Below are 22,568 nucleotides of genomic sequence, written 5' to 3'. Positions count from 1 at the left end.
ACTAAACATGTTTTGCCATTTTCTCCCATACCACTTGGAGACATGTCCACTTCTGACAGGGACCTGTGATTCTCTGCATCTCTGGGAGGTGGATTGCAGTCCCTTATGATTAGCAACTATCTCACAAGTTTTCTCTTTGTCCTTTAGCTGATTTTGATCTGTCATCAAGGGCTTCTCTGCTCGCATCCTCCAGCTCTAAGCCAGCTTGAGCTTAGAGTACTTGTGGAACAAATAGAGGAAAGCAAGAAGCAGAGGAATCGAGTTCCATCAATTAGGTCAGTGCTTCTCATACTTCAGTATGCACCAGAATCACCTGGGTATCTGTACAACTTGCAGATTTGACTCTGTGGGTCTGAAGCAGGCTTGAGACCGCAGAGAGCCTGCTGAGAGGTCTCCCAGCTGAAGCTGATGTTGGTGGTCAGACCCCATGCTCTAAGAAGGGAGGCGTTAGACTTAACTCTGGGAGGGAGAATGAGTTATTCAGTTTTGAAATTCCAGGTTAATAAGGTGCTTGATATACAACAGGTTCTCAAAATGTTTTTGTCAAAGTGGCACATGCCTGTAATCCTAGCACTCTGGAGGCAGAGGCAAGCAGATCTCTGTGTGAAGCCAGCTTTGTCTACATGTGAGTTACAGGCCAGCCAAGGCCACACAGTGAGAAACTTTCTCAAAATAGAAGAAAATAACAACAACGAAACACCAATAAAGGTATTTGTCAAATGCACAGGAACCTATGACAATCTGGTAAGGAAAACCTTCAGCAATTGGTAGATCTAAGAAATCTCTTGCTCCAGAACTTTTGGGATTACTAATTCCTTTCATATTCTTCACAGCCATTAATGATCTGAGCCAACAGATCAAAATGGTGGGGTGCTCTCTCATCCTAGGTCTAAACAGGAAGATGTTTTTCTATCTGCTTTTAGCACTAACTTTTACTCAGTGTGTATAGATAGGCATGGAAGAAATACCTAAGAATTGAAGAAATGGGCTAAAAGTATACCCCACCCCAGACACGCCTATGATATGTCTTTCTTTCTCAAGGCTCATTTTTTTTTAAATTAAAAATGATAGCATTTATGTTTGTGGGAGTATGGAGCGGTATATGCCATGGCATGTGTGTAACGGTCAGAGAGCAGCTTCTGGGTGTCGGTTCTCCTCTTTCCCATGTGAGTTCTGGGGGCTGAAAGCACAGCTGTCAGGTTTGGAGTTAAGAGCCTTTACCTACTGAGCCATCCTACTAGCCTAATCATTTTAAAAATCTTAATTTTTCCTGCCCCTTTTTGTTTGTTTGTTTATTTGTTTTTTGTCTCCTAGTTTTCATTGAACCTGATGTCAGCACAGGCAGAGTAGATACTAAAATGGTCTTCTGGCCACAGTGGGAGAGCTTATCTGGGAAGGGGCAGGTCTGGGTCCCAGTTGCTGTTCTGTAATGTGATGGGCAATTAGATTTGGATGCCAGGCACTGCATTTTCTCCTGTGACCTTTCTCACAAAGTAGCTCAGGAGAAGGGCTTAACTTAGAAAGCTCCTTTTCTCTTCTTCCCTCATCCACATTAAGGCTGCATGTAGACTCTGTTAAAGTGAGACAGCAGGTTTAGTTACTTGGTAGGCCTTCCCTTTGCATGCTGGGTGAATGTGTTGAAGATTTGTGAGTCCAGATGATGTTCACTGTCCAGTTTGGCCTGAAGTTACCCTATCTTTTTTATATAGGGCGGTCAAAAGGCTCTCCCTACGACACGTACAGGACAGACTCAAGGCAGGCTGAGAGTGTTGAATCCTCAGCTTTCAGTGTGTGGTCAGGTGACTAATGGGTCCCACTCTGCCTATATCACAAAGCACTGGGCGCTCACTTGTCATCTTTGTAACCCGCTGCCATCCCATCTGGTGGTCGAAACCACACACAAGTATTTCACCATGTTTATGGCCATTCTTCAGAAGTATAAGTAAAGGCAAACTCAAACTGGGTGTTACACACACCGAGTCCAAATGTGAATTGGGTTTTGTTCTCACGAATCCATCTCTGTTGCCATTGACCAGTCAGCCTTACACACCTCCCTCCATGCTTCCTTCCTGTCTGTAAGTGAGGCTACTGATTTCTATCATTTCTCTACTGTCTGCTCTACTCCTCTGGCCTGAATGTTCTTGTCATACATACCTATTTTCATCTTATTCCTACCCCTCTGCAAGTGTCACACACACACACACACACACACACACACACACACACACACACATATTTTGGTCCTTTCTCTACAGTATTTTGTCTCCTGGACAATGTATATTGATATTTCTGAACTTGTGCATCTGGTAGTTTTATTCAGTGCCTTGCTGCTGCCACCTCCTCCTGCTCTTCCTCTTCTCTTTGAAGAAATAAAACAAAATAGAAATATAAAAATTTAAATTCAGATTGTACATATGAGAGAGACTATGTGGTATTTGTCTCTCTTAAGTTTGGCTTATTTCATTTAACACGATTTTCAATTCTCCATTCTTCTGTAAGAATCAATGTTCCATTTTTCTTTACATCTCAAAATCCCTTGCACATGTAGCACATTTTCTTTATTAATTCATCTGTTGATGGACATCTAGGAAAGGGCTAAGGCTAGCTGGGAACTTTCCTGGAGGTAGCCCACCATTTTTGTATAGCTTATGACGGGTGAGCTCTGAGAGGCAAGGTCCCAAGAGACTTCACCTCAGGATTGCTTCTTGCAGCTCACACACCTTATCCTATCACTATTACACAGTCTGACGATTCCTAGGAGTTAGCCCACCCTATTGGGCAGATTTTTCTGCAGGTCAACACAAAGATGAACTTTCATGAATTAATGATGTTTGTTATTATATTTCATGAATTAATGCTGTCATTATTAACTCCTGATTTGATTCAAATAATTTTAGGAAGAAAGTTTTAAGAGATAGTTTTATTGCTTTTGCCAGAAGCATATAATAAAGTTAAATCAAGAATAAAATGTGTCCATTCCTCATAATAGTAAGACTGCACAATAAGAAATACAATGAGTTTCATAATTACTCTAAAAAGAGAAATAGGATTGGGACAAATTTGTGATCAGGTAAAAACATTCATTCTAAGTCAGATCCAAGGATGAAGTGTATATTATAAAGCAAGGCCATGTGAAACTATTGCTTTGAAGTTATAGTGAGCTTATGAAATGAAACACTGCTTTGAACTTACTATAGACATCCTTCTGTAACTCCCGTTTTGTGTAACATTTTATCTATGAGATAATTTTCTAAAGAACTTTTGTCTAAGAAGGTATGAACAGGCTAGAGAAAAGAATAAAGTGGTGGCTTGTGGGGTTCTGCCCTATTCATCCAAATATATATGTGTGGCATTGGAGGCTCAGCATTGTCCACCGAATGTATATATGTCTGCTTGTCTATATGTGTATGTATGTAAGTATGCATGAACACTTATGGAGTTGATGAGAGAGGTGGTAGGCTCACCTGGAATGTGTCTGTGAGTGCATGAGTGCATGCCATCTCTCCAGCCCAACCAGTGCCTTTTTAAGCACAATTAGTCAGAGAGTTCCAGAGTAAGAAACCAGCACTTATCAGCACAGAACAGTGAAAAAGAGTTAAGTTTCTAGAGGCCATGAGCTTCTGGATCCCAGAACAGTAAGAGAGTGTTACAAGGCCATAGATCATCAGACTTTGGCCTTTATCCAACTCTGTGTTCCACCTCAGTACTTATGAAGCTGGGAAAATTTCCAGCATGGCTCCATTTTGAGTTGTTATGAATAGTGATAGTGTAGCAATAAACACTGGAGTATCTCTGTGGTGTGTTGTCTTAGAGTCCTGTGGGTGTAAGTCCATGAGTGGAACAGCTGTGCAATACGGAAGTTCTAGTTTTAATGGTTTTTTTTTTTGTTGTTGTTGTTGAAGCTTTCCTTGATTTCCATAGTGTCTGCCCAGTTTACATTCTTATAAGTAGTATAGAAATGTTCCCTCTCTTCTACATCTTAACTAGTATTTTTTTTTTATGATAGTCATTCTGACTAGAATGTGATGGAATTGAAACTCAGTTTTAATTTGCCTTTTCCTAAAGAATGCTTATCTTCACTTTGCCCACAACACAATAGGAAGGTGATGATTAAAAAAAATTCTCAAAAACCTTTAGAGTCAGTGCTATTTGAAATCAGATGTGATATTCCAGCTCACAGCTCCAGCACAAATCTTCTGCTTTACTGCAGCCCATGCTACACTAAGGACCCCAGAGACTAAGCAGGTACGCAGAACTCCAGAGGACACACATGTACTTGGAACCCCAGAGGCAATGTTGGCACTCCAAACTCCAGATGTCACATAGATCACAAAGACCCCAGTGGAGACAACCTATTGGGCCCAAAGATTCACTCATCATGAGAACCCCAGGCCACTCAGGCTAGAAGACCAGAGAGGAAACAGCAACCAAGGGAAAAATCCATCAGAAGTTAGCACCTAAGTCTACAATAACTCTAAATCCAGATAACTAGAGGTTAGCATAAGAACACAATCAACAACAACTAGGGTAATATGGCACTGCTGGAGCCCAGCTATCCTACTACAGTAAGCCTTGGATATTTCGACACAGCTGAAGCACAAGAAAATGAACTTAAATACAGTTTTATGAAGATAATAGAGGCCTTTAAAGAGGAAATCCAGGAAAATACAAACAAATAGATGAAGGAAATGACTGAAACTGTTTAAGACTTGAAAATGGAAATAGAAGCAATAAAGAAAACACAAACTGAGGAAATCCTGGAGATGAAAACTCTAGGTAAGTGAACAGGAAGTACAGATCACCAACAGAGAATAGGAGATGAAAGAGAGAATCTCAGGCATAGAAGATATTTTTCTTAACCTAAAGAAAGAGGTACATATAAGCATACAAGAAGCTTACAGACCACCAAAATGATTGGACTGGAGAAGAAAACTCCTTCTGCTACATAATAATCAAAACACTAAATGTGCAGAAGTAAGAAGAAATGTCAAAAACTGCAAGGGGAAAAGGCCAAGTAACATATAAAGCAGACCTATTAGAACTATACCTGAGTTCTCATTAGAAACTATAAAAACTAGAAAGGCCTGGACTCGAAGGGTCTTGCATACTCTAAGAGATCACAGATGCCAAACTACTGTACCCAGGAAAACTTTCAATCATCATAGATGGAGAAAACAAGATATTTCACAACAAAACCAAATTTAAATAATATCTATCTACAAATCACCCTACAAAAAAAGACTAGAAGGAAAATTCCAACCGAAGAAGGTTGACTGCATCCAAGAAAACACAGGAAATAAATAATTACATGCCAGCAAAACCAAAAGAAGGGAAACACACACACACACACACACACACACACACACACACACACACACACTACCACCACCATCACCACCATAAATATCAAAATAACAATCAAAAAATAACAAAATAACAATAACAATATTGGTCATAAATATCTCTCAACATCAATGGACTCAATTCCCTAATAAAAAGACACAACCTAGCAGAACGGATGTGAAAACAGGGTCCATCATTCTGCTGAATATAAGAACATATATTAACATCAAAAATAGATATTATCTCAGAGTAAAGAGCTGGAAAAAAGATTTTTCCAAGCAAATAAACCCAAGAAACAAGTTGGTGTAGTCATTGTAGCATATAACAAAATAGACTCCAAACCAAAATAAGTAAAATGAGATGAGGAAGAATACATCAAAGGAAAAATCCACCCAGATGACATCTCAATTCTAAACATTTGTGCCTCAAATACAAGGGTACCCATGTCCATCAAAGAGACATTACTAAAGCTTAAATTACACATCAAACCTCACACATTAATAATGGAAGACTTCAGCACCCCACTCTCACCAATGGACAGGCCATTCAACAGAAACTAAACAGAGAAATAATGGAACTAACAGATGTAATGACTCACATGGATTTAACAGACGCTACAGAATACTTTACTCGAACACAAAAGAGTATGCCTTCCTCTCAACACCTCATGGAACTTCCCCAACATTGACTATATACTCTGTCACAAAGCAAGTCTTGACAGATAAAAGGAAATTGAAATAGCCACCTCTATCTTATCAGACCACCTTGGATTAAAGCTGGACTTCAACAACAACAGAAACAGCAGAAAGTCTACAAACCCATAGAAACTGAACAACTATCTACTGAACGGCCACTGGGTAAAGGAGAAATAAAGAAAGAAATGAAAGACTTCTAGAATTCAATGAAAATGAAGGCACAGCATTCCCAAACTTATGGAACACAATGAAAGCAGTGCTAAGAGAAAAGTTCATAGCACTAAGTGCCTTCATAAAGAAATTAGAGAGATCTCATGCTAGCAATGTAGCAGCAAACAGGAAAGCTGTAGAACAGAAAGAACCAACTCGCTTAAGTGGAGTAGATATAATCAAATTCTGAACTGAAATCAATAAATTAGAAACAAAGAAAACAAGACAAAAGATTCAATGAAACAAAGAGCTGTTTCTTTGAGAAAATCAACAAGATAAGCAAACCCTTATCCAAATTAACTAAAAGGCAGAGAGAGAATATCCAAATTAACAAAATTAGAAATGAAAAAGGGGCCATAACAACAGACATGAAGGAAATTCAAAGAATCATTAGGTCACACTTCAAAAACCTGTACACCACAAAATTGGAAAATCTAAAATTAGCAACTTTTTCAATAGATACTACTTATCAAAGTTAAATCAAGACCAGCTAAACAATTTAAATAGACCTATAGCCCCCAAGGAAACAGAAGTAGTCATTAAAGCTCTCCTAACCAAAAAAAGCCCAAAGGCAGATAATTTTAGTGAAGAATTCTACCAGACTTTTAAAAGAGAGCTAGTACCAATACTCCTCAAATCATTTCACAAAATAGAAATGGAAGGAACATTTCCAAATTCATCTCTCATTTATCATTTATATAAGAGGGCTACTGATTCTTTTTTTTGTCAAATTTGTATCTGGCCACTTTACTGAACATTTTTTATCAGCTGTAAGAGTTCCCTAGTAGAATTTTTGGGGTTGCTTATGTATACTATCATATCATCTGTGGATGTATATATACTTTTTTTTTTTTGAGTGTGGAAATTTTTTTTAAAAAACTGCGTGTAATACAAATCCAGCCAAAACAATAGTGCAAAAAGTTACAAAGCAACAATCTCTTGGGCTAATGCGGTAGGCTATACAGAGACAGCCACGATGAAATGTGCAGATCAGGCACTGTGAATACCAAGGAATCAAGGAGACGGGTAAGACTTCCACCCACAGTTTGTTTTAGACTCCCCCCAAACTGTCCATACAACAAACAGACATCTAGATCAGCCCAGCAAGCTGTGGTGGAATTGTGCAGTCCAGAAGAGACTGTGGAGAAACAAGTCTCCTGAGGCCACGAAGATCCGCAACAGGCTGAAGGGAGCGCTTGGTGTATAGCCATGTTCTGTGGTGGAGGATGTGGGTCTCGGGAGGCTGCTCTGGTTACTGGAACCTTCTCAGCACACCCCATCCTACAAGTTTGCACTGAATGCTTCCTGACAGCTACAAATGAGGGTGCCTGCCCATGTTAATGCTGATTAAAAAACACAAGTACACAAATCTATCTCTTTCATTGCTGGTATGTGGAACCAGAACACCACCACGAAATATTTCCTTGGCCTAAGAGATCACTGAATTAACAAGGAGTTTTAACAGAAGAACAGGAGTGCTGAACTGAGAGGCTTGCGAAGGGAAACACGGGTACCGCCAATTCCGATGAGTTTCTGAAAATGCCAGAAAAATGACAGGCCGCTGAAGGCAGCTGTCTTGTTGTTCTCCATGATAACGGCACTAATGTCAAAAAAAATAATAAGAGCTTTTAATGATTGCAATGTATACAGTTTGGGCCATTTGGCAAAACCCTGCAGATGTGTATTAATGATGCTTTATTTAAAAACAAAAAAACAAAACAGTCCATGTTGGAAGTGATCAGGGTAAAGTTAAATGGTGGGTTTTTTATTTAGGCTGGACCCATGATTTAAGCTGTACCCATCCAGCTCAGACCAAAAAAAAAAAAAAAAAAAAAAAGATAGAGAGAAACCATCTGAATGTTAAAGAAATTGTTCAGTCTTGAAGAAGAAACCAGGCCAGAGAATGCCAATAATGATGACTGGCAAAATCAAAATCAAAACAAAAGGAACTTTATCGAGCCGCCGACAAAGAACTCTTGCACGGAGACTCCAAGTCTGGAGTTTCTGGGATGAAATTGTACAGGAATCTCAGTCCACAGTTTCCTCTTTCGCTGCGGAGACGGAGCTGTCACTGAATCTGACAGAGCCCTGCGCTCCTCGGTCCGCCGACCCTTTCTGTAATCCAGTCTTCAGGGAAGCCTGAGGCGTTGTTTCAACCTGCTCCTTTTTGATCTTCTTCTTTGGCACAACCTCGGTGGATTTCTCTGACTCAGACCGAGTCCTGATTGATCTTCTCTGCTGCTTCTTTTCTACTGGGCCTGCAGAACCAGATGTTGCCTACGGAGATGACGTGCTCTGAGTTGGCTTCTCATTTCTCTGACTTGGTGAAGAGATTATAAGCCTGTCTTGCCCCCTGACACTTATTTCTGTTTTGTTACCAATTCCCTTCGTTGAATAAACAAACTGATCAATAAACTTCCCATCTCCTGTTGCATTCTGAAGAGCAAACACTTGTTCAATTTTCACAACTGGAGACATATTACACTTCTGCAAATCTAGGCTCCCTTTGTGCATTGTGATGGAAGCTGGTAAGGACTTCCTCGCAGCTGCTGTTTTCCAGGCTATTTTAACAGGAGGTGGCTCTTCCTCTTCCAAGCTAGTGTGTCGCCTCTGGCTCTGTCTTCGAAGGTCAGTACTTGACTGTGAGGAGGCCACCTCCCCAGCACTGGTCTGCTCTGGCTGACTATTCAGCACAGACCTTGGTCTTCGGGGTTTCTTGACTTCCGTCTTAGAGGTAACATTCTTCTTTGCTTGGGATGAAGCCTCTTCTGGCTGCTTATCGATATAGATGAAAGTATACTGTTCCACTCTTTCCTCCCGGGTCATTTTCAATGCTTTCTCTGCATGAGCAATGCCAATATCCCACTGGGCGCGTTCTCTCTGCGGTCGGGGTTTCCGAATCTTTTGCTTTTCGGAATGATTGCTGGCTTGTTTAGCTGCCTCGGCTAGTAGCTCTTCATACTGTTCGTGACCTTTATACTCGCGTACCCGCTTCTCATGAACCCATGCCCTCTCTGGCTGGTTGCTAAAAAACTGGACATGATATTCCCGGGCACCTCTTGTGTTAATTTTGGTATGGACCTCAAGCTGGGGATCACTTGAAACCATACAAGGCCACCAAGGATAGGTTCCCACCTTGGACCAAACAAGATCACCAACCTGGAACTTAACGCCAGTGGACGTTTCTGTTGTTGGAACAGAAGACAGTATTGGCTGAACCGGGACGGCCTCTTTGAGCACTGGCTCTTCTCTTGGCTTTTCTGGTGCAGTGTCCACCCTCTCATTTGGTCTATTCTGTCCCTCTGGCTCTAACTTGGGGACCTTGTGTGACTTGCGCTCTTCAGATCTAGATGACTCGTGTTTGTTGCTTTTTTTCCTCTTTTCCTTTCTGCTTTCATGCTTTGACTTTGTGTGCTCACTTGCCTGTACTTCATTTAAAAGGTCTCCACAAAGGGAAGACTCAAACAATTCCCTGCCATTCTGGATAGTTTTGGTTATTTTTAGTTTAATCTCAGGTGAGCCTGTCTTCTTTGGAATCACAGTTTGTGGTACCGAAGGAGGAGGAGGAGGTGGCTGTGGAGGAGAAGGTTTTTCCAGAATTTCATGTGGTCTTGTGTTTGGAATTTCTGAATGGTAATAGTCAGTAGGGCTAAAGTTTCTAACTGCACCAAAACCGTTGGCTGACCCATTGGGATACTGATTATATGGCGGGTATTTGGTTTGAGTTTCATACAAGCTGATTGATGGTGGGTAGCCATTTGTGAGTGAAGGAAGGTCTTCTGTTGTAGGTGGATATTGAAAACCTTGTTGCAAAGTAGCTTCGAAGGGTGTTGGGCCACCATCTTCAACGATGTCACTGTTGTTATCAAAGGCATCCTCCTGGCGGATGTTGGCTGAGTCAATGAGTTGAGGTGGTTGCTGAATTGTGTTTCCCATGATCCCTTGCATGAAAGAGAAAGAGAAATCCATTGTTCTGCTCCAGCATCCTTAACTTTCCCTTTCTCTCATCGAGCCTTCAGTTTGTTCCATTCTAACCCCCCTGCCGTGTCAGTACGATCACAGGAGAGACACGGAGGCCCAAAGTGGGGCTGGGTTGCCGGCAGCTGCCAGGACCGCGGACGCAGGAGACGGAACCGAGCTAGGCCTCATGAAATCCTCGGACTAGATTTCCCCCGCGCCGAGCACCCCTGCCATGGCGGCCGGCACTGAGAAGGGCCACGGCCCGGCCGGCCGGGCTCGTTTGCGGGCAGATGGAAGGCTGCGGGCGACGGGGAACGAAGGGGAGGCGGCCGGACGGGGGTCGCCGCGTAGAAGCTGGTGCCGGAGAGGAGCCGGAGGCTGGTGGCCCCGAAGGGCAGCGGGGTCCCAGGGCTCTGGTCGAAAGCTGCACACCTCTCCCAGGCGCCCGGCACCCAGCCCCGGCCTCCGTCCTCATCTCCGCGCCGCCAGCTCCCGCCGCCGTCGCCGCCGCCGCCGCCGCCTCCGATGTATATATACATTTAATAATAAGACAATTAATAAAAGGAACCTCATGTAACTGAAAAGCTTTTGTAAGGGAAAGGACATTGTCAAAGGACAAAATGGCAGCCTACAGATATCCACCAGGGAAAAGATCTCCACTAATTTCATATTTGACAAAGGACTGATATCCAAAATATATAAAGAACTCAAAAAACTAGAAATCAATAAACTACATAATTCATTTAAAAATGGGGTACAGATTTAACAGAGAATTCTCAACAGAGGACTCTGAAATGACTGAGAAGCACTTAAAGATCTGTTATTCAACATCATCATCAGGAAAATGCAAATCAAAACAACACTGAGGTTCCATCTTACACCTATCAGATCAAAACCACAAGGCACATCTCATGCTGGTGAGGATGTGGAGCAAGGGAAACACTCCTCCACTGTTGATGGGTGTGCAAACTGTACAGCCACTATGGAAATCAATGACAGTTCCCTAGAAAGGTGGGGATGGATCTACCTCAGGACCCAGGGATACCACTCCTGAGCACATACCCAAAGGATGCTCTATCCTACTACTAGGACACTACTCAACTTTGTTCACAGAAGCTTTATTCAAAATAGCCAGAAAGTGGAAACAACCTAGATGTCCCTTAACTGACAACTGGATAAAGAAAATGTGGTATATTTACACAATGGAATGTTACTCAGCTGTTAAAAACAATGACATCATAAAACTTGCAGGCAAATGGATGAAAGTAGAAAAGATCATCCTGAGTGAGATAACCAGATCCAGAAACACAAACATGGTGTGTACTCACTTATAAGTGACTATCAGCTGTAAAGAATAATCCACAGATCCAGAGAAGCTAAGTAAGAAGGAGGCTCAAGAGGGGGAATCATGACTCTCACTGTGAAGGGGCTACAAAATAGACATTGCAGATGGACTGAGTGAGGTTCTGGGAGGTGGGAACAGGAGGGAATCAGGTGTGGGGAAGATGGAGGGAGAGAATATTGGGAGAGACAATTGGAATTGGGAGGCATCTCTGGGATGAGCTAGAAATCCAGTACCATGGAAACTTCCAGGAATCTATGAAGGCAACAGTAGCTAAGACTTGTAGCAATGGGAAACACAGAATTTGAATAGACCATGTCCTGTAACCAGGCAAGATTTCCAGTGGAAGAATTGGGCCACCAACCCATCCATCAAACCTTTGACATACAATTTGTGGTGCCTACAAGATGTGCTGGGGTAAAGGTGGCACAGAAATTATGGGCATAACCAACTAATAAATGGTCCAGCTTGAGACCCATGCCATGAAAGGGAGCCCAGTCCTGACACTTCCTGCAGGGCCAAGAATCAGAGACTGGATAGTCCAGAGACATAGACTAGAGTAACAACAACAACAACAACAACAAACAGACAGACAAACAACAACAACAACAAAGTAGGCAAAAAATAGAAGTCAATGAAATGATTCGTAATGATATTCTGCTATACTCATATATTGATGTCTAGCCTAATTGTCATCAGAGAAGCTTCATCCAGCAACTGATGGAAACAGATGCAGACACCAACAGTCAAACATTAGTCAAAGCTTTGGGTATCCTGTGGAAGACAGGGAGGAAGGATTGTAGAAGCCAGAGGGGTAAAGAACGCCACAAGAATCCTCATATAATCAACTAACGTGAGCCCATAGAAACTCACAGAGACTGAAGCACCAACCAGGGAGTCTGCATGGGACTGACCTAGGCTCTCCATACAAGTTGTGGAGCTTGGTCTTCTTGTGGGACTCTTAGCAGTGGGAGCAAGGACTATTTTTGACTCTGTTGCCTGGTTTGGAACCCTTTTCTCCTTCTGGCTGACTTGTCTAGCCTTTAGAGGAAGGAGGTGCCTAGTTTTACTGCAAATTGCTATGTCATGGCTGGTTCATATCCAGAGGAGGCCTGCCCTTTTCTGAAGAGAAATGCAGGAGTGGATGGGGAATGGGTGGAGGGGAGGTGGCAGGGGGAAGAGCTGGGAAGAGAGGAGGGAGGGAAACTGCAGTCAGGATGTTTAAAAAAATAATTAATACAACTACATCTTCCTATACGAAATCTTCCTTAAATCTCATTCTTAGTTAAAATTCTTCTCTAGACATATAGAGTTGTGTGATTTCACAGGGCCAGCAATGAACAATACATTTATAATCAATCAAAATTAAACAAATATATAAAAAAAATTGATGACTAAAAATTACCCTTAAAAACCCAAATGATTTTCTGTCTGCTTTTTTTTTTTTAGTATTCTACCAGCCTCAGGGATACTGTGGTAAGATATGTGGCTTTTCAAAACTATGCTCATAGACACAGGAGCTGGGGTAAAGATGTATTGGTTGGGGCTGGGTTGTATTTATGTAGATGTGTACATATACACGCATATATACATATGTACATACATACACACATACAAACATACATGCATACACGTGTAATAATAATAATCAGATACATGATTATACAATGGTGACTTCACTATAGCCTGATACCCCTATCACTTACAGGGCTGTCTTCCTTACTGATATTGGATGCTTCAAAGACAAGAACCAGGTATTCTATCCCCAATGATGTGAGATACATGTGGTATATGTGTGTGTGGGGTGCATGTGGTGCATATATGTATCTGTAGGGTGCATGTGGGGCATATATATATGTGTGTGTGTGTGTGTGTGTGGTGCATGTGGGGCATATATGTGTGTGTGTGTGTGGTGCATGTCTGTGTGTGGTGCATGTGGTGCATATATGTATCTGTAGGGTGCATGTGGTGCATATATGTGTGTGTGTGTGTGGTGCATGTGGTGCATATATGTGTGTGGTGCATGTGGTCTGTGCATGTGTGTGGAGGGTGTGTGTGTGCTTGGAAGCAAAAGGATGACTTTGGGTGTTTCTTTGATAATTATTCCTTATTCCTTTCACTGAACCTGAAGCTAGGCCAGCAAACTTTTGTGAGTCCTCCTGCCAGACTGGCCCCAGAGTCAGTGAAAGAGGCTTATCTTAATCATCTCCCCTCAGTTTTCTGGAATTTTTCCTTAAAGAGCTTCTTTCATTTGAATTATTGGAATTCTAGATTGAGAGCTGATTACAGAGGTACCATGTTCATTATCTTTTTGCCTCAGTCTTCAGAGTGCTGGGATTACAGGAACATGCTGCCATGTCCAGCTGATAAGGCTCCGGTGTTACAATCTAGACCTCAGTGCTTTCCTATGAGAGTGCCATCTTGCCTCTAGCTATGTGCTGTGCAGCAAATGGCAGTGGGAGTGGGTTAATGCCATCTCTGTGGTACCATGTGGGAGGAAATGACTGCCTGCACAACAAGCATGACAAGAGAAAGTCAGGGCTTTTCCTTGAGGCACAGAAAGGAAGCCACTATGCAGTCAGCCACATCCCCTCATGTGTGGAAACTGAGTGAGCTGCTCTGTGGAGCATCAACAGTCTTCCCTGCCCTGACCTTAGAGACTCTTGGAGGACAGAGAGAGTTCTAATGCAATAACTGAAATGTGTTGAACTTTTATCGAGAGCTGCTCAGACCCTGGGAGATTCCACTAATATAATTTTGCAATAGAAAAGCTTCCTAATCTCATTAGCGCTGTTTTATGTTCAGTAAATGGGTAAAAGCTAAGTTTGTGACTCGGTAATTTTGAATGCATAATTTCCAGCACTTATAGTGTGAAAAAAAAGGTGTTTTTTTCCACCTAATGTGTGCAAAGAGAAGGTGCAGAACTTCTGAAATGACCATTGATTAGACTCAAACGGGGACGTGCTAAGTGGGGACATAATGTAGCGTGTAGGGGATCTAAGGAGCAAGCAGTAGCCATCCTTTCTTCCAGCTCCCCTGATAGAACTGTCACATAACTTTCCAGTCAACAGCCACCATTATGTCTTTTACTTTGGCTCCATTCATTGAACATTAACTGAGTACCCACGACAGGTCAGGTACTGTTCTAGGCATGCAGTGGTGGACAAAAGCGAGCGAGTCCTAGCTCTCACGAGGTTCACATTTGAACTGGCAGGCACTAACAAATATGAGTAATGATAAGGTGATTGAAAGTGATGTGAAGAAGTTCTTCCATTGTTGAGAATAGTTCTCGCTGTCCTGGGTTTTTTGTTATTCCAAATGAATTTGAGAATTTCTCTTTCTAACTCTGTGAAGAATTGGGTTGGGATTTTAATGGGGATTGCATTGAATCTGTAGATTGCTTTAGGCAACATGGCCAGTTTTACTGTATTTATCCTGCCAATCCATGAACATGGAAGATCTTTCCATCTTCTGAGATCTTCAATTTCTTTCTTCAGAGACTTGAAGTTCTTGTCATACAGACCTTTCACTTGCTTGGTTAGATTCACACCAAGGTATTTTATATTATTTGCGACTATTGTGAAGGGTGTCATTTCCCTAATTTCTTTTTCAGCCTGTTTATCTTTCATGTAGAGGAATATTACTGATTTGTTTGAGTTGATTTTATAACCAGCCACTTTGCTAAAGTTGTTTAGCAGGGTTAGGAATTCTCTGGTGGAAGTTTTGGGGTCACTTAAGTATACTATCATATCATATGCAAATAGTGAAAAGAACTTCTGGAGGAAGCTGTACTACAGAGCAATAGTGATAAAAACTGCATGGTATTGGTACAGAGACAGGCAGGTACAAAAATAGAATAGAACTGAAGACCCAGAAATGAACCCACACACCTATGGACACTTGATCTTTGACAAAGGAGCTAAAACTGTCAGTGGAAAAAGGACAGCATTTTCAACAAATGGTGCTGGTTCAACTGGAGGACAACATGTAGAAGAATGAAAATAGATTCATTCTTATCTCTTTGTACAAAGCTCAAGTCCAAGTGGATAAAGGACCTTCACATAAAACCAGATACACTGAAACTAATAGAAGAGAAGGTGGGGAAGAACCTTGAATACTTGGGCACAGGGGAAAAGTTGCTGAACAGAACACTAATGGCTTATGCCCTAAGATCAAGAATTGACAAATGAGACTTCATAAAATTGCAAAGGTTTTGTAAGGCAAAGGACACTGTAAATAGGACAAAATGGCAATCAACATATTGGGAAAAGATCTTTACCAATCCTTCATCTGATAGATGGCTAATATCCAATATATACAAAGAACTCAAGAAATTAGACTCCAGACAACCAAATAATCCTATTAAAAAATGGGGTATAGAGCTTAACAAAGAATCTTCAATGGAGGAAGCTCGAATGGCCGAGAAGCACCTAAAGAAATACTCAGTATCCTTAGTCCTCAGGGAAATGAAAATCAAAACAGTCCTGAGATTCCACTTCATACCAGTCAGAATGGCTAAGATCAAAAACTTAGGTGATAGTAGATGCTGGTGAGGATGTGGAGAAAGAGAAACACTCCTCTATTGTTGGTGGGATTGCAAGATGGTCCAACCACTTTGGAAATCAGTCTGCGGTTCCTCAGAAAATTGGATATAACATTACCTGAGGACCCAGCTATACCACTCCTGGGCACATACTCAGAAGATGCACTAACATATAACAAGGACACATGCTCTACTATGTTCATAGCAGCCTTATTTATAATAGCCAGAAGCTGGAAAGAACCCAGATGTCCTTCAACTGAGGAATGGATACAGAAAATGTGGTACATTTACACAATGGAGTATTACTCAGCTATTAAAAACAATGAATTCTAGAAATTCTTAGGTAAATGGATGGAACTAGAAAATATCATCCTGAGTGAGGTAAGCCAATCACAAAAGAACACACATGGTATTGGATATTAGCCCAGAAGCTTGAAATACCCAAGATTCAACTCACAGAGCACATGAAGTTCATGAAGAAGAAAGACCAAGTGGGGGTGCTTCGATCCTTCTTAGAAGGAGTAACAAAATACTCAAGGGAGCAAATATGGAGACAAAGTGTGGGACAAAAACTGAAGGAGGGGCTGTCTGGAGACCATTCCACCTGGGTATCCATCCCATGTGCAGTCACTAAAGGTAGACGCTGATGTGAAAGTCAGGAAGTGCATGCTGACAGGAGCCTGATATAGCTGTCTCCTTAGAGGTCTGCCAGAGTCTGACATATACAGAGGTGGATGCTCACAGCTAGCCATTGAACTGATCAAGGAGTTCCCAATGGAGGAGTTAGAGTGAAGACTGTAGGAGCTGAAAGAATTTGTGGCCCCATGAGGAGAGCAACAATATCAACCAACCAGAGCTCCCAGGGTGTAAACCACCAGCCTGGGAGCACATAAGGAGGGACCCACGGCTCCAGCTGTATATGTATGGGAGGATGGCCCTCTCGGGCATAGGTGGGAGAGAAGATCCTTGGTCCCATGAAGGCTGGACGCCGTGTGTGGGGGAATTCGAGGGTGGGGAGGTGGGAGTTGGGGGGTACGTAGGGGCACAGCCACAGGATGTGGGGATCAGGAGGAGGGGCAATGGAATAGGGGGTTCTTGGGTGGGGGGGATGGGGTAAGGGGATACCATCCAAAATATAATCCAAAATATAATATATATATATATATATATATATATATATATCCAAAATATAATTAAAATATCCAATAAAAAATGAAAAAAAGTGATATAAAGAAAAATACACTGGGGCAAGAGGATAGCAGCTTATTTAGGGCAGGTGATCAGGAAAGGTGAGAGCATTAGAGATGTGGGGCTGGGCACCTTCCAGATGTGGCATAATCCAGATGTGGCACCTTCCAGATGTGACATCAACAAAGGCAAAGGCAGGGGGCGTGGATAAAGCTAGCAAGCAGGAGAAAGGTGTCATTGTTGGTGTACAAATTCTGGAAGACACTTGGGCTGAGGTACTGTGCTTTGAATTGCTTTTCTTTTCCATTCTCCCTACCCCCAGTTCCAAGTATTGTATCTTGGGCATTGTGCATACCTAGTCTAAATTCTGTGGGAACTACTGGATTGCAAGAAGGGAGGATTGGACGAGAGAGCTGTCCTGAGAAAGGCCCATTGTGGGAGTATATAGCAGCCAGACTGTATCCAGAAAGGGGGAAGGCAGGAAGGACAGTTCAGAGGCAGTGGAGTGTGGTCTAGCAGAGGTGCTGCCACTTTGACCAAGCTGGCAGTGGTGGAAGAGTCAGCTTCAAAATGCTGGTAGGCTGTGTGGGAAGCCTCATGCTTGGGATGGCTGAGGCAGGACAGGGCTGGTATGAGTGTGCAGGTTTAAATGTTGAAGTCATAGGCAGTAGAGTTTGTGAGAGGTTGAATAAGTAGTATGTGTGTGTGTGTGTGTGTGTGTGTGTGTGAAAGAGAGGCAGAGAGGGAAGAGAGGGAGAAGAGAGTAAGAGAAAGAGAGAATCATGATTACTAAGTATTTGATCCTTTTTCTTTTGGAAAGTGAGATATCTGAGGAGACATAAGGTAGGCCACTAGACAGAGATATCTGGAATACAGGGGAAACTTTGAACTGGAGACATGGAGTTGGGAGTCGTTAGTTGAACAGACTTAAAAACTATGAAATTAGATGGGTCCACTGAAGGGAGCTGGAAGGGCAAGAGAGAGCTGACAGTGTCTTAGGGATTCTGCTGGTGTGGTGAAATGACACGACCATAAACAAGTTGGGAGGAAAGTTTATTTTAGCTGATACTTCCATATCACAGTCCCTCATCAAAGGAAGTCAGGACAGGAACCTGGAAGTCGTGGTTGATGCAGAAGCCATGGAGGAGTGCTGTTAACTGGCTGGCTCCCCATGGTCTGCTCAGTTTGCTTTCTTTTACTCTCCAGGACCAGGTGCCCAGAGGCAGGTGCCAGTCATGAATTAAGAAAATGCACCACAGGCCAATCTGGTGGAAGCATTTCCATTGTTGAGGTTCCCTTTCCCAAAATATGACTACATCCTATGTCAAGTTGACATAAAACTAGATGACACACAGAGCCCAGACACTTGCTGAACATTTGGAGGGAGGAGAAGTGGCCTAGAAGCAGCAAAGAACATGGGCTTCTGCCTCTCCACCAACACGGCAGCTTCGACATTATACAGACGTCTTAGAGATTATCTTGTAGCTGCTTGCATTATGGATGCTAATTATGTTCCCCCCAAAACTGTACGGGAGTGTCTGTGCATAGCTTCTGGGAACCTGCTCCCAGGTAGTTCTGATTGGTAATAAAGTTGACAACAGCTAATAGCTGGAGATGACAGGCAGAGGTGAGATTTTAGGATTCCTGAGCCTAGGACGAGGAGCAGGAGAGGGAGAAGGAGATCCACCATTCTGGGAGAGGTGGAGGAGAGATGCCATGCCAGAGAATAGTGCACATAGAGAAGCATGGCCGCCATGTGAAGGAGCTGGAAGAGCGCAGCCTAGAGGGCGCCCAACAGGGTCCAGGGCAGCCAAGATAGAACACAGAATTACAAAGTAATAACTCAGGATTAACCACATGGAGGTTACGCAGTGGCCCAGCATTGTGCTTTTTAAGGTATATTAAAATATAAAGGCTGTGTGTGTGTGTGTGTTTCATTCAGGAACATAAATCATTGAGGTAGTGAACCTGCCTCCAGAGTTTATTATAATTATTTCAACATTACCATCTGTGGCTCACAACGGAAAGGACAGCAGCTGGGTCCTTTCCCATCTGTACAGGGTGTCAGCACTGATGTGAGCTGGGGGTGGGGGTGGGGAGGACACTAGAGGGCTGCCCCTCCCCCACCCTTCCTCTGTGTCTTACCTCTCCATGAGTTCCTACCTTTCTTCTTGCTCCATCCGTGAATGTTTTCAGGCTGAATGACTGCTGGGCCTAGGACAGCCTTGTATGTGCTGCCAAGCTCCAGAGCCCGTCTTTCCATTCCACAGCAAGGCTTCCTTCCCTGAGTCCCAGGCTACAGATAAGGTGTTTCTTTTTCTTTAAACATCCACCCCACACATTGCACTAATTGGAAATTACAGCTTGCAAAATGTCGAAAGGAAAATTCTCTGAAAAGTGGAGTTTATTTGTTCACAGTTGAGTGTGAATTATTTTAATCAGACAATCAGCTAATTTCCCAGCTAACAGCTGGTTGAGAGCAGCCTGCACTACAGTTTAGTTTAAAATATTTTACTATGGTGCCCATAAGGTGGCTTGGTGCGTAAAAGGGTACTTTTTATACCAAACTGAATGATCTGATCCCTGGAACTCAGATAGTGGAGGGTGAGACCTGACTTCTACAAGTTGTCCTTTGACCTCCAGATGCACTTGACAATGTGCTATTCACATACACCCCCACTCTCCAACGTAAATACATCTATAAAAGACTCAAAAAATCTCTCTCTGAATATAGCAGAGATTCTTTACTATGTGTGAGATTCATTTAGAAAACTCATTAAGCACGGATTCCTATGTTGTGTCTCTAGATACGTGTATGGCCCCATGCTTCTGACACAGAAGGGCTTGTCAACTTCGCTGGACGATGTTGAAGAAGGGAGGAACAAACAGAACTTTGGGGAATCTGTGTGTGGAAGATCTGGATGAGAAGGTGCCAAAATAAAGACTTTCCTACAGACAAGTAGGTGTTAGGATGACCCTGAGGAAGAAGAGAGGAATCAAGAAGTCACAGAACAGAATGGAATCAAATATCTTTTCCGTGGCAGTGCTGGTCCACCAGGAAACCACTACGGCTCCACGTTTATGGGAGTACACTGCAGAACTGAGCATGTAATAGGTATGGTATTGGGTAGTAAGTAGGTCAAGTCCAGACAGCATCTAGGAATGGTTGCTCTCTGACGGAAGGAGGTCCTTATCTGTGTTTGCATACTAGACTCTACACAGCCAAGGTATGGATGTTCAAAAGGAGTGTGGTTGGTCCAGGCAAGATGCTGGAGAAAGAAGGTGGGTGATCGAGCTAGACTAGCGTATATCATGTCCTCCCGTGTCCCTCACGTCCCCGGAGAGTTTTGGCGCCCCCTTGTGGTCTCTGTTCTGGGGTGCAAAGAAGACCTGGCTAGAACATTCAATGAGGAGCTGAGTCATAGTTCTGAGGAAGGAAAGACTTTTTCACTAGGATCGAGCTCAGGGATATCAGCTGGAGTCCTGAACAATGACAGGAAGCCCCTTTCCCTTCCCCTGCTGTGTTTCCCAGCCTCCGCCACGTTGACACTTCGCACCAGAATTTTCGAGGTACGGAACTCAGTCTGGTACTGGGCTCACGACTGCACACCACATATCTTCCCTCCAGTCAAGGCTGGAGGCTCTGTTTCATTTTCATTCATCAGTAAGGGAAACCCTTCAGGCCTCTGAACTCCTCTACGCTGCCTTCTATTTTTAACAGCAGGGCTGCAGAAACAGTGAGCTAAAAATAGGACAGTTTGTAATACCATTCAGCATGGACCTGATGCCAGGAGCACAATTTAAGTTCATCCACAGCGAAATACCTTTAAAAATCACATTATTTCAGGTGACTATTCATGTCAGGTTTGTCTGTCTGTCTTTCTGTCTGTCTGTCTTTCTTTCTTCTTTCTTCCTTTCTCTCTCTCTCTCTTTATTTATTTATTTATTTATTTATTTATTTATTTATTTTGAGTTCTCCAATATGAGCTCTGACAAATAAATACTTTGGAAAGGAGAAAACATTAGCATGTGAAGAAACCTGCCTAAAATTACCTTTTGCAATAGTCCTAGCAAAAGCTTTGTATGTAATGTTCTTTAAACTTCATTTTATTTTTATTAGTTTGTGTATGTGACTCTGTGTGTGTGTATGCTTGTGAATGTGTGTTTGTATTTGTGTGTATTTGTGTGTTTATGTGTGTGTGTGTGTGTGTGTGTGTGTGTAGGTCAGAGCACAACTTTCAGAAATGGGATCTCTCTACCTGGGATCCAGATGTCCTACTCAGGTTAGTCAAGCACTTTTGGAAGCTGAGCCATCTTCCCAGCCCTCTTAATTAGATTGCTCTGGGCTCTTCTTGTTTCTAGTGTGTAATGAATGAATGTAAAGTGTGACTTTGTCTTTAAAACACAGCACTTCATCATAGTGGTGATAATAATTGAAGTAAAGACTGAATCAGCACCTGACTAACCTGGAAATCCGGTATGAGCTGCCGAGTATGAAGTTATTTATTTTTTGCACTTCCTGTGATTGAAAGACTTCTAAGAGTCTTGTTTAAGTTGTGGTGGTGGGGAGAGGAGGGGGGCTCTATTGATATAAGTGACCTTGGCATCACCATTAAACATGTCTAAGACATCAAAGGTGTTGGTTGAGATGGATCTGTATTGTCTGAGATTATCTGGGAGGAATTAGCAAGCGGTTAGCACTCAGGTGGTGTTTTACTATGAACAGATTCACTTAGATGGATCTAATGATCAGGCTGGGCTCAGGACCAATGTTGTGAATGCATCGGGCATCACTGTTTTGCATCTGAATGAAGGGAAAGTGGCAGAGGCTGTGAAGTCTTGGGAGTGAGAACAGAAAGGCACTGATGTGGCCAGGGACAGAAACTCAGATGAGGACCACACGCAAGTTTGCTGCACTAATGTAGAATGACCATTTTGCTTTGTAAAACAGAAGCTATTCACTAGCTATGTTTTTGGGGTAATGAATGATCCTAAATCCACATGTACATCTTGTGACTCTGAGGCCCCTACCCCCATGGGAGTAGAGACCAAACTCACGTTGTTACATATGCTGGGGAATGTTGCATGTAATTTTTAAAAACATCACTCTGCCTTTGCCCAGGGCCTTTGCACTCGCTCCTGGCTTAGTTCTGAGATTGGCTGCTGTCAGCCCCTCTCCCAAGAAAGTTGAGAAAGCCGTGAGCTGTTGTCTACACTCCACCGCTGGTCCTAGCTACCCCAAGATCTTACATGGTTGTTGTGTGCTTCTCATTCCAAAGCCTGAACC

At 42.7% G+C, this 22,568-nt stretch overlaps 2 protein-coding genes across 4 annotated transcripts in view; both read right to left on the bottom strand.

The window, feature by feature from the left end:
- Positions 1-22,568, bottom strand: part of Lhfpl3 (LHFPL tetraspan subfamily member 3) — a 516,547-nt gene that overhangs the window by 5,532 nt on the left and 488,447 nt on the right. The window lies entirely within an intron of this gene.
- On the bottom strand, positions 8,103-10,371 carry LOC114630042 (histone-lysine N-methyltransferase NSD3-like). The gene has a single exon (XM_028778137.1). The coding sequence runs from the start codon at positions 10,215-10,217 to the stop codon at positions 8,526-8,528; it is 1,692 nt and encodes a 563-aa protein (XP_028633970.1). The 5' UTR covers positions 10,218-10,371; the 3' UTR covers positions 8,103-8,525.

Source organism: Grammomys surdaster, unplaced genomic scaffold (assembly GCF_004785775.1).
Source record: "Grammomys surdaster isolate TR1022 unplaced genomic scaffold, NIH_TR_1.0 325, whole genome shotgun sequence".
In the NCBI taxonomy this organism is placed as follows: Eukaryota; Metazoa; Chordata; class Mammalia; order Rodentia; family Muridae; genus Grammomys; species Grammomys surdaster.
This window is presented reverse-complemented; position numbering and strand designations above follow the sequence as displayed.

Bases quoted from the DNA above. Each gene is read 5' to 3' on its own strand.
- LOC114630042 (XM_028778137.1), bottom strand. From the start codon at position 10,217: ATGGATTTCTCTTTCTCTTTCATGCAAGGGATCATGGGAAACACAATT.